Below are 21595 nucleotides of genomic sequence, written 5' to 3'. Positions count from 1 at the left end.
ATGACAGCCAAGTAAGCTCACAAAGCAACTGATGATGTAAGTAGTCAGTTATCTTATGGGAAATAAGGGTTTATAATGTCATGTCATATGGATGTTAATCCTGAAAAAGTGTTGATGTAGCTTTGTGATATCCTGTAGATTTTCAGGACTATGAAGCTGTTTAAGTACATACAGTGGGGCAAAAAAGTATTTAGTCAGCCACCAATTGTGCAAGTTCTCCCACTTAAAAAGATGAGAGACGCCTGTAATTTTCATCATAGGTACACTTCAACTATGAGACAAAATGAGAAAAAAAAATTCCTGAAAATCACATTGTCTGATTTTTAAAGAATATATTTGCAAATTATGGTGGAAAATAAGTATTTGGTCAATAACAAAAGCTCATCTCAATACTTTGTTATATACCCTTTGTTGGCAATGACAGAGGTCAAAGGTTGTCTGTAAGTCTTCACAAGCTTTTCACACCCTGTTGCTGGTATTTTGGCCCATTCCTCCATGCAGATCTCCTCTAGAGCAGTGATGTTTTGGGGCTGTCGCTGGGCAACACAGACTTTCAACTCCCTCCACAGATTTTCTATGGGGTTGAGATCTGGAGACTGGCTAGGCCACTCCAGGACCTTGAAATGCTTCTTACGAAGCCACTCCTTCGTTGCCCGGGCGGTGTGTTTGGGATCATTGTCATGCTGAAAGACCCAGCCACGTTTCATCTTCAATGCCCTTGCTGATGGAAGGAGGTTTTCACTCAAAATCTCACGATACATGGCCCCATTCATTCTTTCCTTTACACGGATCAGTCATCCTGGTCCCCTTGCAGAAAAACAGCCCCAAAGCATGATGTTTCCACCCCCATGCGTCACAGTAGGTATGGTGTTCTTTGGATGCAACGTGCTCCTCCAAACACGACGAGTTGAGTTTTTACCAAAAAGTTCTATTTTGATTTCATATGACCATATGACATTCTCCTAATCCTCTTCTGGATCATCCAAATGCTCTCTAGCAAACTTCAGACGGGCCTGGACATGTACTGGCTTAAGCAGGGGGACACGTCTGGCACTGCAGGATTTGAGTCCCTGGCGGCGTAGTGTGTTACTGATGGTAGCCTTTGTTACTTTGGTCCCAGCTCTCTGCAGGTCATTCACTAGGTCCCCCCGTGTGGTTCTGGGATTTTTGTTCACCGTTCTTGTGATCATTTTGGACCCACGGGGTGAGATCTTGCGTGGAGCCCCACATCGAGGGAGATTATCAGTGGTCTTGTATGTCTTCCATTTTCTAATAATTGCTCCCACAGTTGATTTCTTCACACCAAGCTGCTTACCTATTGCAGATTCAGTCTTCCCAGCCTGGTGCAGGTCTACAATTTTGTTTCTGGTGTCCTTTGACAGCTCTTTGGTCTTGGCCATAGTAGAGTTTGGAGTGTGACTGTTTGAGGTTGTGGACAGGTGTCTTTTATACTGATAACAAGTTCAAACAGGTGCCATTAATACAGGTAACGAGTGGAGGACAGAGGAGCCTCTTAAAGAAGAAGTTACAGGTCTGTGAGAGCCAGAAATCTTGCTTGTTTGTAGGTGACCAAATACTTATTTTACCGAGGAATTTACCAATTAATTCATTAAAAATCCTACAATGTGATTTCCTGGATTCTTTCCCCCCATTCTGTCTCTCATAGTTGAAGTGTACCTGTGATGAAAATTACAGGCGTCTCTCATCTTTTTAAGTGGAAGAACTTGCACAATTGGTGGCTGACTAAATACTTTTTTGCCCCACTGTATGTTTTTGTGATTATATCATTTTTTATATTTATACACGTCGTTTTTCAAAGTTTTGTCAAATCCTTGGGCAACCAAACCACCAGCATATCTGGCGCCGTCTGCAAAAAACATAAAAACAAACATAAAATGTAAATGTTTAGATAGCAATCAGATATGACCCAGGTGTTTTTGGAAAGGCCATCTGACAACTCAAACCAGTGTACAGTGACAATATAAACAATGAAATACTGCAAACCTGCAGAACCAATGTGAGGGATTCACAGGTGATGACTGCAACTCTACACTGTCTGTAGTAGCCTGATCAAGGATCGAGGAAGTTAACTTAACAAATACGGACCACAAAGCAATAAACTTTGTGTTTGCAAAGAAGGAAGTGTTTCCAAGTACACATTAAACTTGAATGGCCATGTGCAGCAGCAAAGGTTGTGCTGTCAGAACAAAGCAGCATAAGTGCTGAGAAGCCCCTATGACTCACTGATTACTTAGAAAACAATAATGGGAGGGCCAGAAGTTTCCACAGATCATTTCACAACAGTCTCCAGCAATAAAAGCAGGGAACCAGGAAGAACACTGAAGGTGAACAACAGTGAACACAACATAACACAACCCACAAGTTTAAAAAACTCAATTCTGTTTTTTTATTAAACTTCTATCTTTATGCAATCTGTATATATAAAAGTTCTAAAGCCATCAGCCTGAGACTAAGACAGACAGTGAGGCAATTGTGTGTTTCAGTTTAGTCCTCATTATATCAGTGACCAACGGCCTGTGTGACACGTACATATGTTAACAAAATTGTAAAAACAGGAGACATGATGGACGAGAAGAAAAGTACCACACAATGACTTGTCTTGTGCAGCCGGAGTGATTAGAAGAAGTCCATGATGAAAACGAGCTTGTGGACCGTGTTAATAGGAAGTCAGCAGAATAAATTACAGTAACGTTGGTGCGCCCACAGTTCAGGCTGCGACAGTCTCTCGTTGTGCTCCTCTGACAAATGACTCGACACGAGCACCGGGCCTGTGTTTTGTTTTTTTTCCTTTTGGAGAGGTGGATGATGGATGTGAAGACGTGCTGGCGCGGTCGCAGCCAGTGTGTGTGTGTGTGTGTGTGTGTGTGTGTGTGTGTGTGTGTATACACTACATGCACCTCCCTGCTCAAATGTAAGATTACTTGTGTGACTGTACGAATCACAGGGAATGGCAAACTTGTGTGTGCACCATAGTGCAATACTACTTATTGGAGTCTGTAAACCTCATTTGTTATTAAACATATATCGACCACAGACAAGGAATATTTTGATTCACGATTCTGAACGTATCACATCTTTCCATCATTATTATTATCATCATCATCAATACTTTTTTTTTTTTCACTTCTCTTAAATACAATATCTTACATGTCGGATTAAATACGGCTTAGTGTGCATGGGTGTGAGTATCTTAGGGCCAAAGTAGTGGGTGTTTTTTGTTTTTTTCCCCCCACTCTTTGCTAGTGGCACTGTTTTCTTGCAGTCTCTGATGTAGACTCTCTGATGAGAGAAACATGAACTCCACGCCATTTGCAAAGACCAACGCGTAAGGTTTGTGTGCATGTGTGTTTGTGCTCAGTCACTGTCACTGGTTTCGCTGCTGGGGTCTCCCTGCACCTTGCTGCGGTGCTGCATGGCCCGGTGGTAGGCCACCTGCACTGACTTGCGGATGTTGGATTTCCTGCCCTCCAGCATCTTCTCCTTGTCCAGCTCCTGGTCCACCCCGAGGGGCACCAGCTTGGAGCGGGGCAGCCACTGCCTGCATGCACACAAACATAGACCCCAGAGTTATTATTTCATATTTCCCCTTAGAGGTGCACAGCATTTCATTTACAAGAAAACATACAAATATTTTTGGGAAAAAAAAAAAAAAAAAAAAAAGCAAAATGGAATAGAGTCCAAGGCGAATTAATATCTTGTTAAAGTTTAATAACAATTCCGCTGAAGGAGGAACAGGCCCATTCATTTCCTGTTTCCTGGTTCTTCTTGAGGTCAGATACTTTACAGGGCGCAACCTGAAAGCAAGTGAGTGAAGAATGACAAAACACTTGCTAGTGTCATCTAATTTTTCACATGACATTGTTTTTCTTCAAACCTAGCAGACCTTGAACAGAAGTGAAAATGGTGACCTAAAACACGACATGTTCTTTCTTCTCTTCAGTTCCAACCACATTTGTCCTAATTCCGGTAAATTTGATGTCATCTTGCTCTTCGTTCGAACTGCAGTTTGCTTTCAGGTATTACCGCAGAGCTACTTATGTGTACACATCCAGTAAACAACAGAAGGTTGTTTTTCTTGCATCATGTTTTTTTGTCTACAGTGCTTCATCCTTTTGGAAGAATTACAAAAAATAGAGGCAAACTCAAACAGCAACAATTGCATTTACAAAAAGACAAGACGAGAGGACTGACCAAGTTCTCTTGTTGTCAAAGAAGAGGACCAGGAACAGGTGCTCCCTGGCTTCCTGGGTCATTTGCTCCCCGAGCTTGAGCACATCCAGAGGGGGGACAGGGATCGGGACACCGCGGTGGAACACCCCTTCCCTGGGCATCTTTGGGTCAATTATCTGCAGGCAAACAGTGGCATTAGGAGGATTAGTCTTACGTCCACTAACTGCCGAGAAGATCACAGCTCACTTGACCTTAGTTTGTACTATCGGTATCTTCCACTTGTGTCTCACCAGAGCAGGATATGAAGGATAGCCTCTGCACTTGGCCCACACTAAGTCCAGCGCTTCCAGAGAAGAGTAGTCGTCTGACGTCATCCAGCATCCCGATCGGTCCCGGCCTCGCACCACTGACAGGAGCACAGTCCCCATTACACAACCTCGCCTCAGCTGAACATCTGTTATGTGCATCACACTGTTCTAGTCCTGTATTAATACGCACGTCTCCGTCATGTGAAATGATCTGTTTCTAAGGCAGCTGGGCTGGTTAGGAAACCAGTGCTGGGTGGGGAGTCCTAAACACATGGTGTTTGTTGTCATTTGAGCAACAAAAGGTAACACTTCACATGGTGAAAACAGATGTCTTTATTGGCTTTTCCTTCAACCGTGTTTAATTTTCCCTCCATAAAGACAACAGCAGCGGTTTCCACGTCTGCATCTGGTGACTTTAACAGCTTACAGCAATGACATGGATTGAACATTTTAAATGTCGTGTTTTCTGCGCTCCTAAGCAGCTTTTGAGCTACAAACTACCAGCAAGAAAACAAGTTGCTGTATTCTGGCACTGCATCTTGTGCTATCTTTAGCACTATCTGTGGCGCATTACAGAAAGAGCTGTGGCTCTGCTTTGATGTTCTGTGCAATTAACGGTTTCTTTTTTGGGAGAAATAGATAATCATCAAATGCAATGTTTCGCGTTTCAAAATACGAGATGGTGTGAGAAAACAGTCACTGCCTGTTTAAATACCAACGAGCTGGATGTGCATCAAGGGTTGTGCTTACAGTGTGAAACGCTCCGAGATCCTCCAACCGAGTAAGAATCATTTTCAGTGCCTGACGTCTCCTCGCTGCTGTCCTCCTGGAAGGCGGAGCGAGAGAACGACGCCTTTCCTCTGCCCTGCTTAGAGGGAGTCGTGCTGAGAGAGAAAACAGACTATTAAGATGCATATAAGTTTATTACAAGTGTTGAACAGATAAAAAATAGAGATAGTTGGCCAGCTTTAAATACAGGGACTTTCAAAACCAGACCGTGACGTTTGTAACAGAAACATTATGGTCACCTGGTCCTGTCAGACGCTGCGCTGCTGCTGCTGCTGGTGGTGGACTCAGAGTCTGAGCTTGAACGAGGAAGACGAGGCTCATTTCTGTACACGCGGAAGCTCTCTGTTACTGGCTGGTTTCCTGTGTCGAAGCCATTGCTTGGCAAACCTGAAGCAAAGAAAGAGAGGAGTGAGTGAGTCATTGACTCAAACATTGCACGTTTATTGTGTCGTGTCCACTGCACCTGGCAACAGGTCGTCATTGTCACTGTCGCTGTCAGAGCTGGAGCTGCTGCGGGGGCTGCGGGGCCTCTTCCTCTGCCTGCTCTGTGACAGCAGGGGCAGCTGAGGGGGGCCGATGGGGCTCTGGCTCACCCCCGCTGCGGCGTAGCCGGCGTCCCGGTTCTTAGGGGGGCGTCCTGGCCTTTTGGGGGGTCCGGCCATTTTTTGGTTCTTCTTGGAGAAGAGAACAGACGTCCGACGGCCCACTTCTGGAGCCAAGGCAGATGAGGACACACTCAGCTCTTGACAGAAAGAGAAGCGTATGTTAAAACACAAGCAAATATGTATTATGTTCCTTTGCTTTACTGGCCCTTAACATTTTAATGGTATGAACACGTTTTCATTGACTCACCCTTCCCACTGATCTCCTGGCTGCTGCTCTCTCCCCCTTCATCGTGGTGTCCTGCAGAGGATGAGTGATGGGGGAGAGATGAACCTCGGTCTCCCCCGCCCACAGACTCCCGGCCCCCCAACCCAGAGCCTCCTTCCCGCTGGTGCGCCAGCTTCCTCTTGATCACACTGATCTCCTTTCTTAGAGCTTTGGCTCTGCGCGACTGACCGATGCTGTGCTTCCCCGAGCTGACCTCATCAAGACGCGCCTGCAGGTAATGCAGCTGCTCTTCCAATGGGAGCCGCCGCCTGTTCTCCGGCAGGAGGAGGTCTGTGAGTGGCACAGAGAGAGAGACGAAAAGGAAGTTAAACAATCATAAAGGCAGCCAGACATGACTGGAAACTACCAAAATGAGGTTGTTCAAGGTAGTATAAATCTTATTTTCTTTGTTTATACAAAGTACAACAGTGAAAACCCAGCAAATACAACCAAAGAGGAGTTGAGATGTTTTAACTTGCATCAATAAACATACGCCATCTGCTGGTCATTTGGCTTTACTGTGGCAAAAATATTTATTTCTGTACTGTACATTCCTTTTCAGCATCTCACACACACACACACACACACACACACACACACACACACACACACACACACACACACACACACACACACACACACACACACTGTTTAAATATCAGTGTCAGTTACAGTGCTGACCTCGTCACAATCACTGGGTAAATAAACCAAAACACAACTAAGCTCGGATACATTCATTTTATCTTTCACTCCTCCTTTGACATTACGTCTGCTACAAGCACAAATTTATACCGGCCTACTATCTACTATATGTTTGTGCCATCACTCAACCTCCCATATTTATCATCGATTTTTTTTTTTTCACAGGTGCTTTAGAAAAATGTTATGGCTCCATATTAAATTGAAACTTACCATCTTCATTAGAAGACAGCGGCCGGTCTCTGTCTCTGTCTCTGTCCCTGTCTCTTTCCCTGTCCCTGTCTCTGTCTCTGTCTCTGTCCCTGTCTCTGTCTCTGTCTCTGTCCCTGTCTCTGTCCCGGTCCCTGTCCCGCTCTCGTTCTCGTTCTCGCTCTCGCTCTCGCTCTCGCTCTCGCTCTCGTTCTCTGTCTCTCTCGTGGTCCCGTTGACTGTCTGGGCTCGGCTCTCGAGGGAGGTGCAAACCAGTCTCACAGTCGAAGCCTATCCGTTCGGCATGACGCCTGGCTGTTCTTATGACGGCCCCGCCCATCTCTCTGAGCCGCAGTGCAGCGCGATAAAAGACTGTGTCCTTGGCATTGTACTTGAGGCAGTTGTTGACGATGAGGCCAAAGTCGGCCTCAAAGGCCTCAAAAGTGAGGTAGCGATGGGACTCCAGCAAGTTCCACATGGTCTGAAAGTCCATTGGGGTGTCAATGTGGTCCAGGTAGTCTGGCACCTGGGGGACAGAAGGAAGCAATCAGACAGAGGCGTCACTTCAAGGTATAATAAGTGTTCATATTACAACAGTGACAGTGTAATAAATGTGAAAAAGTTTCAGAAGGTATCATCGCTGATCAATACTGAGTTTCTTTACTCTACTGTAAAAAATTTGAGAAAAACATTAATACAACAACATAATCAGATTTTAATAATTACATTGCTTAAAAAAAATAACATAGCCAGCCAAAGTAAACATGCAAATCTCTTGTGTTTGTTTGTGACTGTGTTTACCTCAGCCAGCGGGACAGGCTCAGTGAAAAAGTTGTTAGTGTCTCTTTCCTGTAATTGTTCCAACGTACTCCTCAACAGCACCAGGAAGGGAGTCAGCTGCATCTCCAACGCCATCTGCTGCACTTTAATCTGAACACAGACAACATGTTGAACAATGTACACCTGAATAAACTGCATAAATAAACAGAAATATGGGAGAAGTGTGTAAGTGTACACAAATCCAACTCGAGCTCAAAGAAAGGAAAGGCATACTAGTCACTGTTCTATAGAGCTTACAGGGAAGACCATAGCGAGCTGTTGCTAAATCAAATTTTAATATCTGTTAATGACAGAATTAAATCGAATTTGTGTCTCACTGTCTCCCTCTTGAGTTTTTCCCTCTTGCGGATAAGCTCCACCAGTAGTCTCGCTCTCTCCAGGTCGTGTCTCAGTCTCTGCCAGGCCTTCAGCTGCTCCTTTAACGCCGTGTGTTTCTCATCGCTGTCCCTCTGCAACACCGACATGCACAAACCCATCAACGTGCGGACGCGGATGGGGTTCAACTTGTTAAAAATGTACAGCAACTTACACAAACATTTACCGAAGGGAGTTGTGACGCCGGCTGCTGTGGCGGGAGTGGGTCAATGTGCCGTTGTGACTGCAGGTGGGTTTGAAGCCGGCGCAGAAGAGGGACACCGTTGCGACTTTGCCTCTTCAGGGTCCAGTAGCTGTGAAGTCGTTGCATGAACTGGCTTTTCCTGGGTACCGTCAGGTTACTGGTGATTTTGCTCAGCCTGGAGAGAGGCAAACACTGCTTTAACTCCTGTGTCATAAAAAGGTCTTGGCGACTCACAGAACAGCACTTGTGGAGCTAGCAGAGATTTGTATGAAATGACAAAAAAAAACAAAAAACAGATCGCCTTGAACTCTATTCTTCCTTGTAAGTGAGGATTTCGGTGTTGGCTGAGCTGCTGTTCCACATACAGTTTTGTATTAAGAGGTAAACCGTTATGTATTTTCTTTGGGCAGTTGAGCGCATACAGCGCAGTTGCAGTGCACGTGTACCTGTGGGGCGGTATGCAGGGCACAGAAACCACTGGTGCAGCAGCTCTCCTCTCAGCGAGGATCTTCCTTGCTCGTTTCATCTTCAGCCTGGACTTTGCCTTCGCCCTCTTTGCTCGTTCAGAGCTCCAGCCCTTGGAGTCATCATCGTGGCAGATGCTAGGCTCGTCGTCCTCCTCCAGCTCTCCCTCGCTGTGAGACGAGCCCATGCTGGCCCCGCCTACTCCTCCCAAAGGTCGGGCTGATCCCGGGGGCGTGTGAATGTCGCAGTATGCCGTCTTGCGGACGCTAAAAGAGGTGCCGTTGGCCCCGGTCTCTCTGACGGGCTCCATTTTCATGTAGAGGCCTGCCTGCTGGGCACAGGTGACGTGGAAAGCGGTGTAACAGTTGGCTTTGTGACACTGGATGCAGGCGCCTGAGCCCCGCTGTTTGCAGATGTAGCAGGTGAGCTTCCAGCGCGCAGGAGGGATGTGCTCGATACTATCGATCGGCTCCAGAAAGACTGTGTTAGCAAAGCAGACCTGAAGAACGGAAAGGAAACTCACTAAACTTGAGTTATTGCAAAAAGGCTAAACTGTACATTGACCACAACAACAACATCCACCTGGCTACAATCTATGCATCGAGAGCCATTTCTCCTCCCCCCCCCCCAAAAAAATGACCATGCAAAACAAATGAGCGGAGCAACCACGATTACGTAATTCAAATGAAAAAACGTAGCGGTGTATGGACTTACCTCTGGGATCCAGAGGGCGCACACTACGTGGGCCCAGCGTGCGTCGTCGGTCTGTTTGAAAGCGCCTCCCTTGTTGGGACACAGAGCACAGTCCACTGCTCTACTCGGCGACTGCAGGCAGCGCCGACATAACCACTGGCCCTCTGGGATGTAGGGCACACCGTAGCACTCCTGGTGTACTGCCAGGTTGCACATGTCGCAAAACAGGATCACATTGCTGTTCTGACACTCTCCGTCGTTACAAATGCAGCAGACAGCATCTTCATCGATTAAAGTACTGGGGTCCGCCTGAGGGCGAGAAACACGAAGACACATCAGAGCTGAATGAAATCTATTTACGTTTCATTTAAAAAAATTTTTTTTTTAAAAAGTCCTCTTCCCGTCAGGTACCTTGTTGTGGCTCTCAAAGTAGGACTCTTTCTCTAAGCGGTCCATGAGGTACTCGAAGACCTCCTGCGGGATGGGTGTCACGCCGTCGCGCCGCCGCTTGTCGTTCATGATGTCGAGCCAGATGTAGTCCTCCTCATCGATGTCGTACTCCACCTCCTCGTCCAGCTCCTCCACTGACTTATCAATGTACCTGAGAGCCAGAGTTGAGGAGAAGAGTCAAAAGTGGACATCTTTTTAAATCGACTGCATGGGAGGAAAAGACACGTCATGAATTAAGAGTCAGGATTTCCTGACGCAGACGCACAACGATGAACCATACACCTGCATATAAAATGGTGAATATGTCCAATTAATGCCAGAATGTTTTCTATATAAAAGAAAATATGCCTTCTCTATACACCTCATTATTAACTACCCGTCTCTGTAAAACTTGTGCCGTGGACTTATCAAGAATACTGTTTCTTAATTCTTATACCTGTGTAACTATCAATGAACCAGACGATAATTGTCATGACAGACCTGTAGTAAGATGACGGCCGAGGAGGAGCATCCGGTCTCTCTTGGTCCAGTTCTCTGAACACCGCCTCGGGGAGCTTGACCGCAGGACCGGACTGAGCGCTGTGATGGTGAGACGAGCCATCCTTCTTCTTTTCTTTACTCTTATGTTTCCCAGACTTTGGCGTTGCCTTGCCCCCGTTAGACGACAGGACGTCCGAGCGGTCCTTGCCGCTGCCTCCCACTTCGCTGCCTCCGGCTCCACCGTCGCTACCGTTACACACCCCTCCGCCGCCGCCACCGGCTCCAGGTGGTGGAGCGTCGTCCGCGTCGCTGTCCTCCTCCGACACCACGTCAATGTTCTCAAAGATGCTAATGCGGTGAATGCGTCCCTGAATCTCCAGCTCCACCATCCGCTGTGCCTGGGCGTAGGTCATGGTATCTCTCCCCGGGGAGTGAGAGCGGTCTGATCGGTTGGGGCTACCAGGTGTGTTCCCGCCATGGCCCGGTCCTCCGCTTCCGTTGCCTCCGCCGTCATCCGTATCCCCTGAACCGGCCAGCGAGGCGCGAGGAGGACGCCCCTTCCTCTTCTTCTGGGGCACGGCCTGCGCAGGAGTCGGGTTGTCATGGTCGTAGTGGTAAAGGTGATACTCGATGCCGCTGTAGCTCTTGTAGACTTTGCGACAAGTCTCCACGGGGCACTCATAAGGGGGCTTGGTGGCCCGCAGATTGTGACAGAATGTCTTTACATCAAAGTCCAGCCCCATTGTGCCAACAGCCACCGCTGGGACAGATGGTGTTCGAGTTTACATCTGAAACAGGAAAAGGAAAGTCGTTTTTTTTTTTTTTTATTCTGATTGCAATGTTATGTGCATACAATACAACATATCAGTTAGATGCTGTCACTCAAGTGTTGTAGTTTCAGTGACCAGTCTAGACAAGTCGTGCCTGCACGTTGTGCACCTGTTATGGTGCAGTCACGTGACCGTGACCCCCCCCCCCTCTATTCCCAGTAGCAAAATATTTGTTATGTGTTTATTGTTATTATCCAGTAGCAGGTGCAATTTAGGTCAACATGCTCGTTGAGAATTACAATCATTTAAGGAAAACAAACAGGAAAAAAACAACAACAGTTGACTATGAAAATCAAGCTCGTTTTACAACCTGAGACATAAATCAGGTAAAAAAAAAAAACAACCCAAAAAAACAACAACAACTGTGAGCAGAGCAAGATTCATCTTTCTGAAGCCCTCAAAACCCAAATCAAATGACTTGGTGTGTTTTAATCCAGCTAACGGTAGCGTTACCATTTATTTTTTTTATTATTTATTTATTTTTTTTGTGTGTGTGCTGTCGCTTCCCTCCCAAACAATGAAACATTAAAAAAAAAAAAAAAAAAAAAAAAAAAAAAAAAAAAAGACGCTGCTAGCCAGCGAGCTAACAGCAAGCTAGAAAAAGACAACTCACTTTTCAAAGAGCATTGTTGAAGAGAGCATAGCTACGAGTCACAAAGCACACGTTATATAATCTGCTACGATCTTCCCGTTATTGATCTCTAACCGTTCGCTCGGCGTTTCATTCAACTCGGTAACGTTTAACTCGCGTGGTTAAACAAAAAAAACAACAACAAAAAATAGAGAGAAATCAAATAAAATGTAGCAACCTCCACGGGGGCGACCGTTAGCTACACAAAGACGGGTGTCTCGCGCAAACCGTTCGCGGCGCTCGTTAATGTAAAAAAACCGACGAAATGCGAAATAATAAACAAAACGCGTTTGAAGCGACACGCACCGGCAGCCTGACTCTGTAACTACCGATGACCGTTCAGCTCCGGTGTTTCCCTCCACAATGACCTCACCCCTTTGCGAATCGCAAGACACTAGGGCAACAAAAACGGAAAAGATATTTTTTTTTTTTTTTTTTTTTTTTAAAAGAAACGTCTGATTTTCGTGACGTTACCGAAACACCACGGGCAGCACGTGTGGCTCAAACTGAGGTCCATCAACTTATTCAATGCCCGGTCTTCTTCTTCTCGGCTCCTCTGCAGCCGAGGATCTCTGAAATGTTTAGCTGTAGGTATGAGGAAAATAGCCAGGCGTGCTTATTTTGCATCAAGGCTCTGCTAACGTCACTTGGGTGTTTTCAGGGTCCTGCAATTACTGCAAAATTGCACCACTAATCAGCATTCAATGGTCAAAAAAATGAGTCCGTATTTCCCATAAAAACGATAAATCAATTAACGCTAACGCTACAGATCTGGACTAACATTATAAACACTTACTACTCCACGTTCCCGAAGACTGCGTGCTTCGGAAACCTCACAGCAGCTCAAGAGGGCTTGCAGATCGATTTATTTCATTAGATAGTCCCAGATGAGGCCACGGGAAGCGTTGGTAAAGTGAAATGGTTTTATGAAACAATATAATATCCCGATCATTTCTTTGTGTTGGGAATAATTCAGGAACTCGGTTGAACAAAAGGGGCAACCATTGCTGTAACGCTGCGCCGCAGACGCGGGTCGACACATTCGCCACACGAAGCAGGCTCTTATTTCTCGGCTACGATAATAAATTAAAAGCCCGAGGGAACATTTTAAACGGGACTTCGCGACAATATGAATTATATTTGATTCATCGGGCCGACTGAATTACTCATTTCCATTTAAAAAAAAAAAAAAAAAAAATCCCCCGGTTTCGTGTTGGATGTTACGAATCTGTGGCTTTGTTTCAAAGATGTCGGGAGTGTCAAAAGTCTGGCCTGTCTTTCAAATCAGCAGAGAAACACTTTCTGGATATTTGCAATAATATAACGACTTTTCATTCAGAATTGATCAATTTATTTGATCTTTTATCATATCTTCATGCTACGTCAGAGTATATGAATAAAAAAAAAAAAAAAAAAAAAAAAATTAAAATGTACTGTTAATATGACACTGACCTAAAATAACAACAAACGAGACACATCATCAAGCACAAAATAATATTTATTTCTCTTTCAACATACAGTCTGTGACAAGAGTGCAGCAGGATAGGGTGGGGTAATGCAGTGGGACAAACAGCAGGCAGAAGCAATCCCACAGTTTAAATAGAAGCCTTTGACAACCAGAGTATATTCACCAGGGGGCAATGTTGTCCAGAGAGAAGTGAGACGAGCAGAGTTAACCGACTCCTCAGTGCATTTCAGCTCTCCATTATGATCACTGCATCCAAATGAACATGCCGAATGTCGTTATTGCCTCCTCTGCTCTCCGTGACTTAGCAGCGAGGGAGGTGGAACAAAACATACCAGACACGAGTGACAGAGAACAGAAATCTCTTACTACTGGAAGTATTTCACCAAAGCAGAAGACTCTGCATAATATCCTATAAAAGTCCAATTCAAACCGAATTGATGAAATAATATACATCAAAGCAACCCCTCCTCCTTCACCAACATCACTCCTAAACAAACAAACAAAAGATACAAATACAAGAACTACAAGAAAACTGTACAATTCACAGCTTGGCAGGATCGGGGTGCTGAACATGTGTTGTGGAGATGTGGTGATTTCTCACCAAAGAAGCTGTATTGTTTTGCTTTGCTTTGTGGAACATGAAGAGTTGGCCATGCTTGTCGGTGCTAAAAAAAAAAAAAAAAAAAAAAGTAAAGGTGGGTGAAGCCCACTATATACAGTGCAGGAACTCTAACACAGAATAAGGGGAGACTATGTTGTGCGAATCTCCCACGTCAAGTGTCATTTCGATTTCGTAATATTTTACTGAAATTTAAAAAAAAAAAAAAAAAAAAGGCCGTCATCAGCGACCTGTGAAATCAATACATTAAAATGTCCACAAGGCAATAACACAGCTCTGTGAGAAACTTGTTAAATTTAAATCGAGGAGTCTTATTTTTAAGTACCATTGTATGTGAACAAAATGCTTAACTATACAGTGGAATCACCTTGATAGATGATAGCAGCATCAAAAAAAAAAAAAAAAGCTTTAAACAGCAAATAAATTAAAAAAGGTCAGACTTGTGATTGCACAGAACATTTTACATACAGTGTATGCTGACTATAAGCCATGTTGAAAGAACATTAAGCAGTAGTGATTTCAGAGTTAGCTGGGTGATTTGTAATATTCATACTTTGCCTGGGAACTTCTGTCTGTTGCTTGGCGATTTGTAACTTTGTTCAACTTTTCAGCTTGCTCTTGGTGCACATGTCGGAGATAAGGCTTGTGGCAAGGCCACGATCAAAGCTTTGTGGAGGGGTTAAATTGCACTTTTTGAGCCTCAAGCCTTCACATAATAATTGCTACATTCTGATCAGAACACTACCAGAGGCGTATACTGTAGAAAGAACTATGTACAGTATGCATGGCTCTGGACACGGCCTTCCCTCTGAGCACAAGGCTACAACAATGCCAGCCCTCGTGCTGACCAACGCATCAGCTGTCCAATCAAAAAGTGGCTGTGTCCAACTGACCCATTTGACCTGAATGGCTGGATTCTGGCTGCTGGCATAGTTTTTTTTTTTCCTTCCGTCCCTCATCAATCGTACATTAACCATTTGTTTCTGCAAGGCATAGGTACATCTCACCACTATGGCATTCCGTCTGTCACAGGGGTGGAAAGTAAACAAGAGTTAAAACATTATTATTTAAATAAGAGTATATGCTGTGTTATTAGTGCAGTACTACAAGGGCATTCATATGTAAACCAAAAACAAAATTGTCTGTAATGCATAAAAATTTAAAAAAAAAGATACTGCACTCAGGATACCTTCAAATAAAATAACTTTGATGCAGACATGCTTTGCTTAACAAAAGAGAAAAAAAAAATATATATATATATATAAATTAATGTTCAAGGCACTACATTCCTTCAAATATTTTTCATCATAAATACTGTCCTGTCATTGTATCTCACGCCACTGGTATTTGGATTCCAATGTAGTGTTTAAAGTGTACATAACACAAAGGCAAAAGCAATGTGAAAACTGCAGCAACAAAGAATGAAGTGAAATATGTTGTTGTGACCGCAGATAAAATGTCTCATATGGCTGAGTTTAGTTCAAGACAAAAGCCAAAAAGCATTAGACAGACTTAATGTACTGTATAGTATACACACATCCACACACGCGCACACATGTGTGTACACACACCTGCACGCACACATTTTACTACAGAGAAATGTGTTGTATAAAGAATATCAACACCTGCATCATGTTATTTACAGCACTAGACTTTGTACACGTGTGCTCTAGTGAACAGAGCAGAATGGAAAAGGACTATCTCTCTCTCTCTCTCTCTCTCTCTCACTCACACACACACACACACTAACAAAGCAGATCAGGTAGTCCTAGTGGTTTTCGGGCCGTTCTCGGGGTTGTGCATGACCAGAGGGTAAGCTTGAATCCCTGGGTTTGCCATTGCGGCATAGGGCACCATTCTTGGAGCACCAAGCAGGCCTACAGGAACCACAGACCCTACAGGACTAGGCATGCTGGGCCACTGCTGGGTGTAAAGAGGACCGGGAGCCATCCCACCGTAGGAGCCTGCTGGCAGAAGGTAACCACCAGAGAGGCCTGCGGAGGAGTTTGGAGCTAGAGTTGCAGGCATACCAGGGCCTAAAGCAGCAGTCAGGGGGCATGAAAGAGTCTGCTGGAAGTTGCTGGGACCAACATGGCATTTCATCTGGAACAGAGGGGAGTTGTTGACTCATTCGTAAAAATGTCAGATGAATCTACGACTCATGAACTAATCATAAACCCCCTCCATCACTGACTGCACATCTCAATTCCAAATACCTCACGTGTAACTGCTCCCATTGGTGGGGCTCGGCCTTCCAGGTCCTGCCGGCGTCTCTGCTGTTTCATCTGGTTCAGGGAGGGCCGTGGCTGATTGGCGGCCGCTACGGTCTCCTTCGTCCAGTCATCTACCAGTTTGTGAAGATCATCGGTAAACGTGCCTCTCTTGTTGTTGCTGTTGTTGGTCTGGACCCGAGCGAGCCGCGTGATTGGCTGAGGAGAAGGTGAGGGGGTGGCTGCGGTGAGCGTGGGCTGAGTCTGACTGGAGGCTATCGGGGCCGTGGCGGTGTTGAGAGAGGACCCTGAAAAGACACAAAAGGTGTTAAAAATCTGACCAGTTTAAAAAAAAAATTTAAAAAAAAAAAGATAAAAGACTGTCAAATCAATTGGCTGCTGTATTGCAGAATTCAGGGCACTTCTGATCAAATTAGCTGATAATGTCACATTCATGAGAGCCTCTCAATAGTCCTAAAGATTTTAGTGAGGCCAGAGCTAATGTTTAAATTGCGAGACATATTTTGCCAACATAGCAGCCAAAGGATTGCAACATACGACTTTCATGAGTAATTACAGACAAATGAAATGTTTGATATGCAAGCAATGACAAAAATCCAGCAATCCAGACATGTAGCCACATCGCCATGCAAAACAAGAAACATAAATGTATCTGTAGAGTACCCACGTCTTCAACAACAACTGTGACATTTTCAAGTGCCAAAACAATACAGAGGGAAAATAAAGTGTACAAACAAACATAAGTACTAAAAATAGTAAGGACAGAGTAAGAAAGACAGAGAGTAAGAAAGTAAATGAGATAGTTACTACTACTGCGCTCTTTGCCTAGACATAGTCGTTTCAGAGTGGACCCTATAAAAAGGTAAAACAGCACAAGACAGAAACAGTTAGGCCAGGACACACTGCACACCACAGGTATGTGGACAAGCTGCTTCAAAAGCACATTCAGCTATCAAAACAATTGGGGAGAGAGAAAGAGGAAAATCAGGACAAGGGGTTTAAAAATCAGTGAGGAGGACAGGAAGAAAAGAGTCTAGGTGTTCTCTTTAAAATGGGAAATCATTTGAAAAGTTGACTCTTAGAAAGTGCACCTGATCGTCATTAGAGAAAGCACACTTAGCCTTGGTTTGTGATGTTGCTTCTTAGTCAGTTCCTGTAATTCTAATGACCTGTCAGGATCATATTTATCATATTCATTCATATGTTGAACATAAATAAACTGACAGCGTCTTCTTTCTTTGTTTTCTTCTAAGATTAGGTTGTACAGAATTTGGGTAAAATGCACCAGCTATCATCTTAATGTTTTCTAAGAAATGTTTTTATAATATAAGAAAGGAAGACTGGAGCCTGGGTAAAAAAAAAAAAAAAAAAAAAAAAAAGATCACTTAGTCATTGTGAGAATGCCCGTGAAACAAAATGTGAAACCAAAATAAATATAACTTTATAAACTGAAAGAGCACACATATACTAGCTGAAACTCATCAGAGTCAGCACTTGTCAATTAAAAAAAAAACATGCAGGTAACTCAGGAGAGGTGAGAGGAGGAAAAAAATAATAGTAATATTGATGATACAGCCCTTTATATGGCGGAGCAAGTCTCCATCAGTGCCCTGCCTGGCGCCTGCACCATGCACGTCTTCTCCATCCAAACATGAGGGACAGAGAGCTCTCCTCTACCATAGCAAAGGGCCCTGTCTACCAGGGAAGGGGCGGGGACTGTCTCTGTGTTAGTGCACACAGGGTTGTAGACTTGGGCAAAGTGCCTCGACTTAGGAAGACGTTATACAATCAAAATTAACAGTGGATGGAAACACGTAACAAATAAATAAGGTAGAAAGACTTTCTCTCTCGCAACACACACACACACACACACACACACACACACACACACACACACACACACACACACACACACACACACACACACACACACACACACACACACACACACACACACACACACACACACACACACACACACGTTGTCTTGTTTTAGATCTGACCTTAGGCCCATGTTTGGAAAGGACTAGACATCCACAAGCCCCAGTGTGCTTGTAGTGTCTTTAAAAGCCAGACGCATTGCACAAAGCAACTGTATGAGGGGAGAGGGGGGGGGGGGGATATCGACCACAATTTAATGGTTATGAATGTAACTGTGGGTCTGTGAATTGTAGATAATTGCCAGAGGAAAGACTGTATACAGATAAGTACCTACAACAACAAAGTTACTTATCGCCTGGGCGTTGAAGAGCACGCACATAGACGTATAAATATGAATCAGCGCAACAGAGAAATGTTTCCTTTTCAATCTTGATGCCAAAAAGATTGAAGTTACTTCAACTTCTTTCATTCAAAATGTGTATGAAGACAGTACAGGAACTACTCTGTACCTGTATGTATGAGAAACATGTTCATCATTTGGACATGGGGATCTAAACCCCTGCACAGTGTGGAGCTATATGTCTGAAGTCATTATGCATGTTTTTCTGAGCTATAGTGAGAGATTAAAATGGGTCAATTCAATTTGAATATAGAACGACCTTTATGTTAGTTTTTGCCGAATTTACATGTCCTCATATTTTACCCTGTCTTTTGCTATACTACTCCTAGAGTGCACCATAATCAGAAAATGTCAAACTCTACTTACAGCCACTTTAATTAAGTTACTTCACAGTATCAACTGTCTTCAGATAAACTATATCAGAGTAGAAGAATGAACTTATTATGTTTGTAGTGTATTTTTCTGCCCAAGCACATGGTGTTTTTTTTTGTGGTTTTTTTTAAACGTCAAGTTCACAAATGCAGCTACCCCATGCCCCATTAAGATCCAGGAACAGATGCTTAACAAATGCAGAACAGCCATTTAAATTCAGGTGGTGAACTTGGGGACACGGGTGTTTTTTTAAGGGTAAGTCATAAATACTGAGCTTGTTTTGTGAAATGACAAACAAGCCAGAGAACCCACAGTGTCAATATCTATCGTTAGGTGCAACACACAAGTGTTCACAAATACTTCTGTACCAACAACAAGATCTATAAGCTGTTAACACATTAAGGGACCTTGAGAAAGAGTCAGAAACTATAATACAAGTGATACAGAATGACCTGTTTCACCATTTGTTCAAGGAAGGAAAAACATTTCCCGGCTGCGTAAGTCTTATATTCAGCTAGAGTGTGCCTACTTTAGTCAAATTTAACTGACTTTATCATACCAACATCACGTGTGCATGTTATTGATATCCTCTGGTGGTCAGAAAAATAAAAGTAATATAGACCACAAGCTTTGCGCTTGTTGAGGGAAATTGTGAGTGGTAGGAATAGAAAAAGGGGATGGAGGTCAGGTGAGGAGGCTAAAATTAAATATTATAGTACATACAAATAATTTTTAAAAAAAAGGTCGATAAAAGAGAGAGGCAGGTTAAATAAAGAGAATATGGAGATGAGTGAGGGGAAATAGAAAAGAACAAATACAAACAGATGGACAGAGACACAGGTCCACTGAGGAATCTAGTGCGTGGTTTGCTACTAGATTTATAGGTGACTCTCTCTGACGTTTGGTGGTAAACCGTCCAGCCTGTAAAAATGAATATAAGAGGGAAGAAGAGAAGAAACAAGAGAAACACTTTGTAAAAGTGCACAGAGACTGGGATGAGAAACCCCCACCATCAAAAGCACCAGAAAAGGACACTAAGGAGGAGTGCACGATATGCAGGATCCTACTAGATTATCTAACGATGAATGGGAAGCTATTTGTATCAGTGTGATGATGGGATGTCATCTAATAATTAAAACTAATAAAAGATTAGTGTGCTAGAAAAAAAAAAAAAAATAACATTGTGGACAGGTTGCTTGTCTTTTTTTAAACATTTCTATTTATTTAATGGATTCAGATAGAATTTTTTAAAGTAACAATAAATGACTGACAAGTTCTTCTGTTGAAAAGAAAATAAGTAGAATAGTAAACGACAAGGACAATTATTTGTAACTTGTTATAGTTTTAAAATGAGAACCTTGCGTGAGAATTTAAGGGGTTTGAGAAAAGATTTCAAAGGAGGATCCCTAAAAATTCTTTCCCCTTCTGATTGCCAAGTCCAAAACTACAGAAGAACCATGTTTTATCATCTGGCTGTTATGAGGAGACAAAGTGCTCAATTTTCCAACAGCCAAGAGTCTTTTAGTCTCAAAGTTTATCTGCCTCTCTTTTTGTGCAATTGTCTGTCAGTGGACAAATATGTAGCTTGTTTAATAATTTGGTTAAACACCCAATTCGTATGGGTATTCCCCTGTTTATATGTAAATCCAATTCATTTAAATGTGAAGAAAAAAAAATTAGAGGCACCTCTCAGTTTAACCCAGGGCACTTCAACAGCACCACAGTTTACAGTCTCAAAAATTACCATACAAAAATAAATAAATTAACAACTCGCTCAAACTCTATCAGAGTGAATAATAATTGATTGATTATAATCCTCAAAGGGAGGATTTATTGCTGGGTTGTTACATTATACTTTTCATTTCACCTGTTAGTGGGTGCTGCTGTGACAAGTAAATTTCCCCACTGCGGGATTAATAAAGTAAAATCTAAATCTATATATTTGCCACTAAAAAACAATGAGCAATGTATTAGTTTTCTAGATAAATTAGTAAACTATCAAAAATATTATTTAATATTTTTCTCTCTAGTTCAGACTAATCCAGATTAATTGAAAGATTTTCCATATTATTTTTTATATTTTAAGTTCTTGGCATGCACTGTATATTGACTCACTGTTCTTTGCCTGATTAAGTGCTGCAAGTATGACTTGAATTTATGGTTATTTTGCAGTGTGGACTTGCTTTTAAATATGCTTCACTGGATAACTACGTCTTTCTGAAAATTATCGGTTATTTCTATTGACTCTAAAATTCCACATTAGTGCATCTGTATTACTTGTGACATAATAGTAAATGCCAGGACACAACGCACATTTCGACGTACAGCACAAGTGACACTTCTTCCCTCAATCTAATAAATGGTATCGATCTGATGAGCACATTAAGGAAACAATATGTCTAACATGGCGTAAATGTTGATAAATATATGCAGTGTTTTAAATGGTCCAACAGCACATTCAGTATGAAGTTTACAGTTGTTCAAATGAAGTGGTTGGTAACTCTCCAGTTTGCAAAATGCTGTCCATGGACAATATAGACAACAATAACAGCATTAACCATTCACCTTTGCCCTAATGGCGGTTTTGGAGGTTGCATGTCCCATCTGCGCACACACACACGAGCTTGCAC

At 43.2% G+C, this 21595-nt stretch overlaps 2 protein-coding genes across 7 annotated transcripts in view; both read right to left on the bottom strand.

Moving 5' to 3' along the window:
* Nucleotides 1–1936: 1936 nt before the first annotated feature.
* brpf1 (bromodomain and PHD finger containing, 1) lies at nt 1937–13004 on the bottom strand. 4 transcript variants are annotated; one of them, XM_069723771.1, is made up of 16 exons: nt 12791–13004; nt 10534–11321; nt 10015–10204; nt 9625–9912; nt 8892–9409; nt 8416–8620; nt 8204–8335; nt 7848–7976; nt 7071–7572; nt 6141–6449; nt 5752–6030; nt 5528–5675; nt 5250–5383; nt 4482–4597; nt 4213–4367; nt 1937–3559 (listed from the first exon to the last, which is right to left on the bottom strand). In XM_069723771.1, the coding sequence occupies exons 2-16, from the start codon at nt 11274–11276 to the stop codon at nt 3376–3378; spliced, it is 4032 nt and encodes a 1343-aa protein (XP_069579872.1). In that variant the 5' UTR covers nt 11277–11321; nt 12791–13004; the 3' UTR covers nt 1937–3375. The 4 variants fall into 4 exon arrangements, with proteins under 4 accessions (XP_069579872.1, XP_069579877.1, XP_069579863.1 ...); XM_069723776.1 differs by lacking the exon at nt 12791–13004 and adding an exon at nt 12301–12760; XM_069723762.1 differs by lacking the exon at nt 12791–13004 and adding an exon at nt 11977–12138.
* A 470-nt stretch (nt 13005–13474) lies between these two features.
* Nucleotides 13475–21595, bottom strand: part of LOC138635975 (serine/threonine-protein kinase WNK2) — a 42278-nt gene continuing 34157 nt past the window's right edge. For all 3 annotated transcript variants that reach the window (XM_069723738.1, XM_069723729.1, XM_069723748.1), the window contains 4 exons: nt 19788–19886; nt 17120–17164; nt 16298–16599; nt 13475–16184 (listed from right to left, as the gene is read on the bottom strand). In XM_069723738.1, the coding sequence (XP_069579839.1) occupies nt 15840–16184; nt 16298–16599; nt 17120–17164; nt 19788–19886 (791 nt within the window). In that variant the 3' untranslated portion in view covers nt 13475–15839. The remainder of the gene's footprint in view (nt 16185–16297; nt 16600–17119; nt 17165–19787; nt 19887–21595) is intronic.

This window comes from Brachyistius frenatus, unplaced genomic scaffold (genome assembly GCF_029030835.1).
Source record: "Brachyistius frenatus isolate BFR_SWC_R1_liver_20210118 unplaced genomic scaffold, ASM2903083v1 Contig_6, whole genome shotgun sequence".
Classification (NCBI taxonomy): Eukaryota; Metazoa; Chordata; class Actinopteri; family Embiotocidae; genus Brachyistius; species Brachyistius frenatus.
The sequence above is the reverse complement of the archived record's forward strand: the minus strand, read 5'-3'. Positions and strand labels throughout refer to the sequence as shown.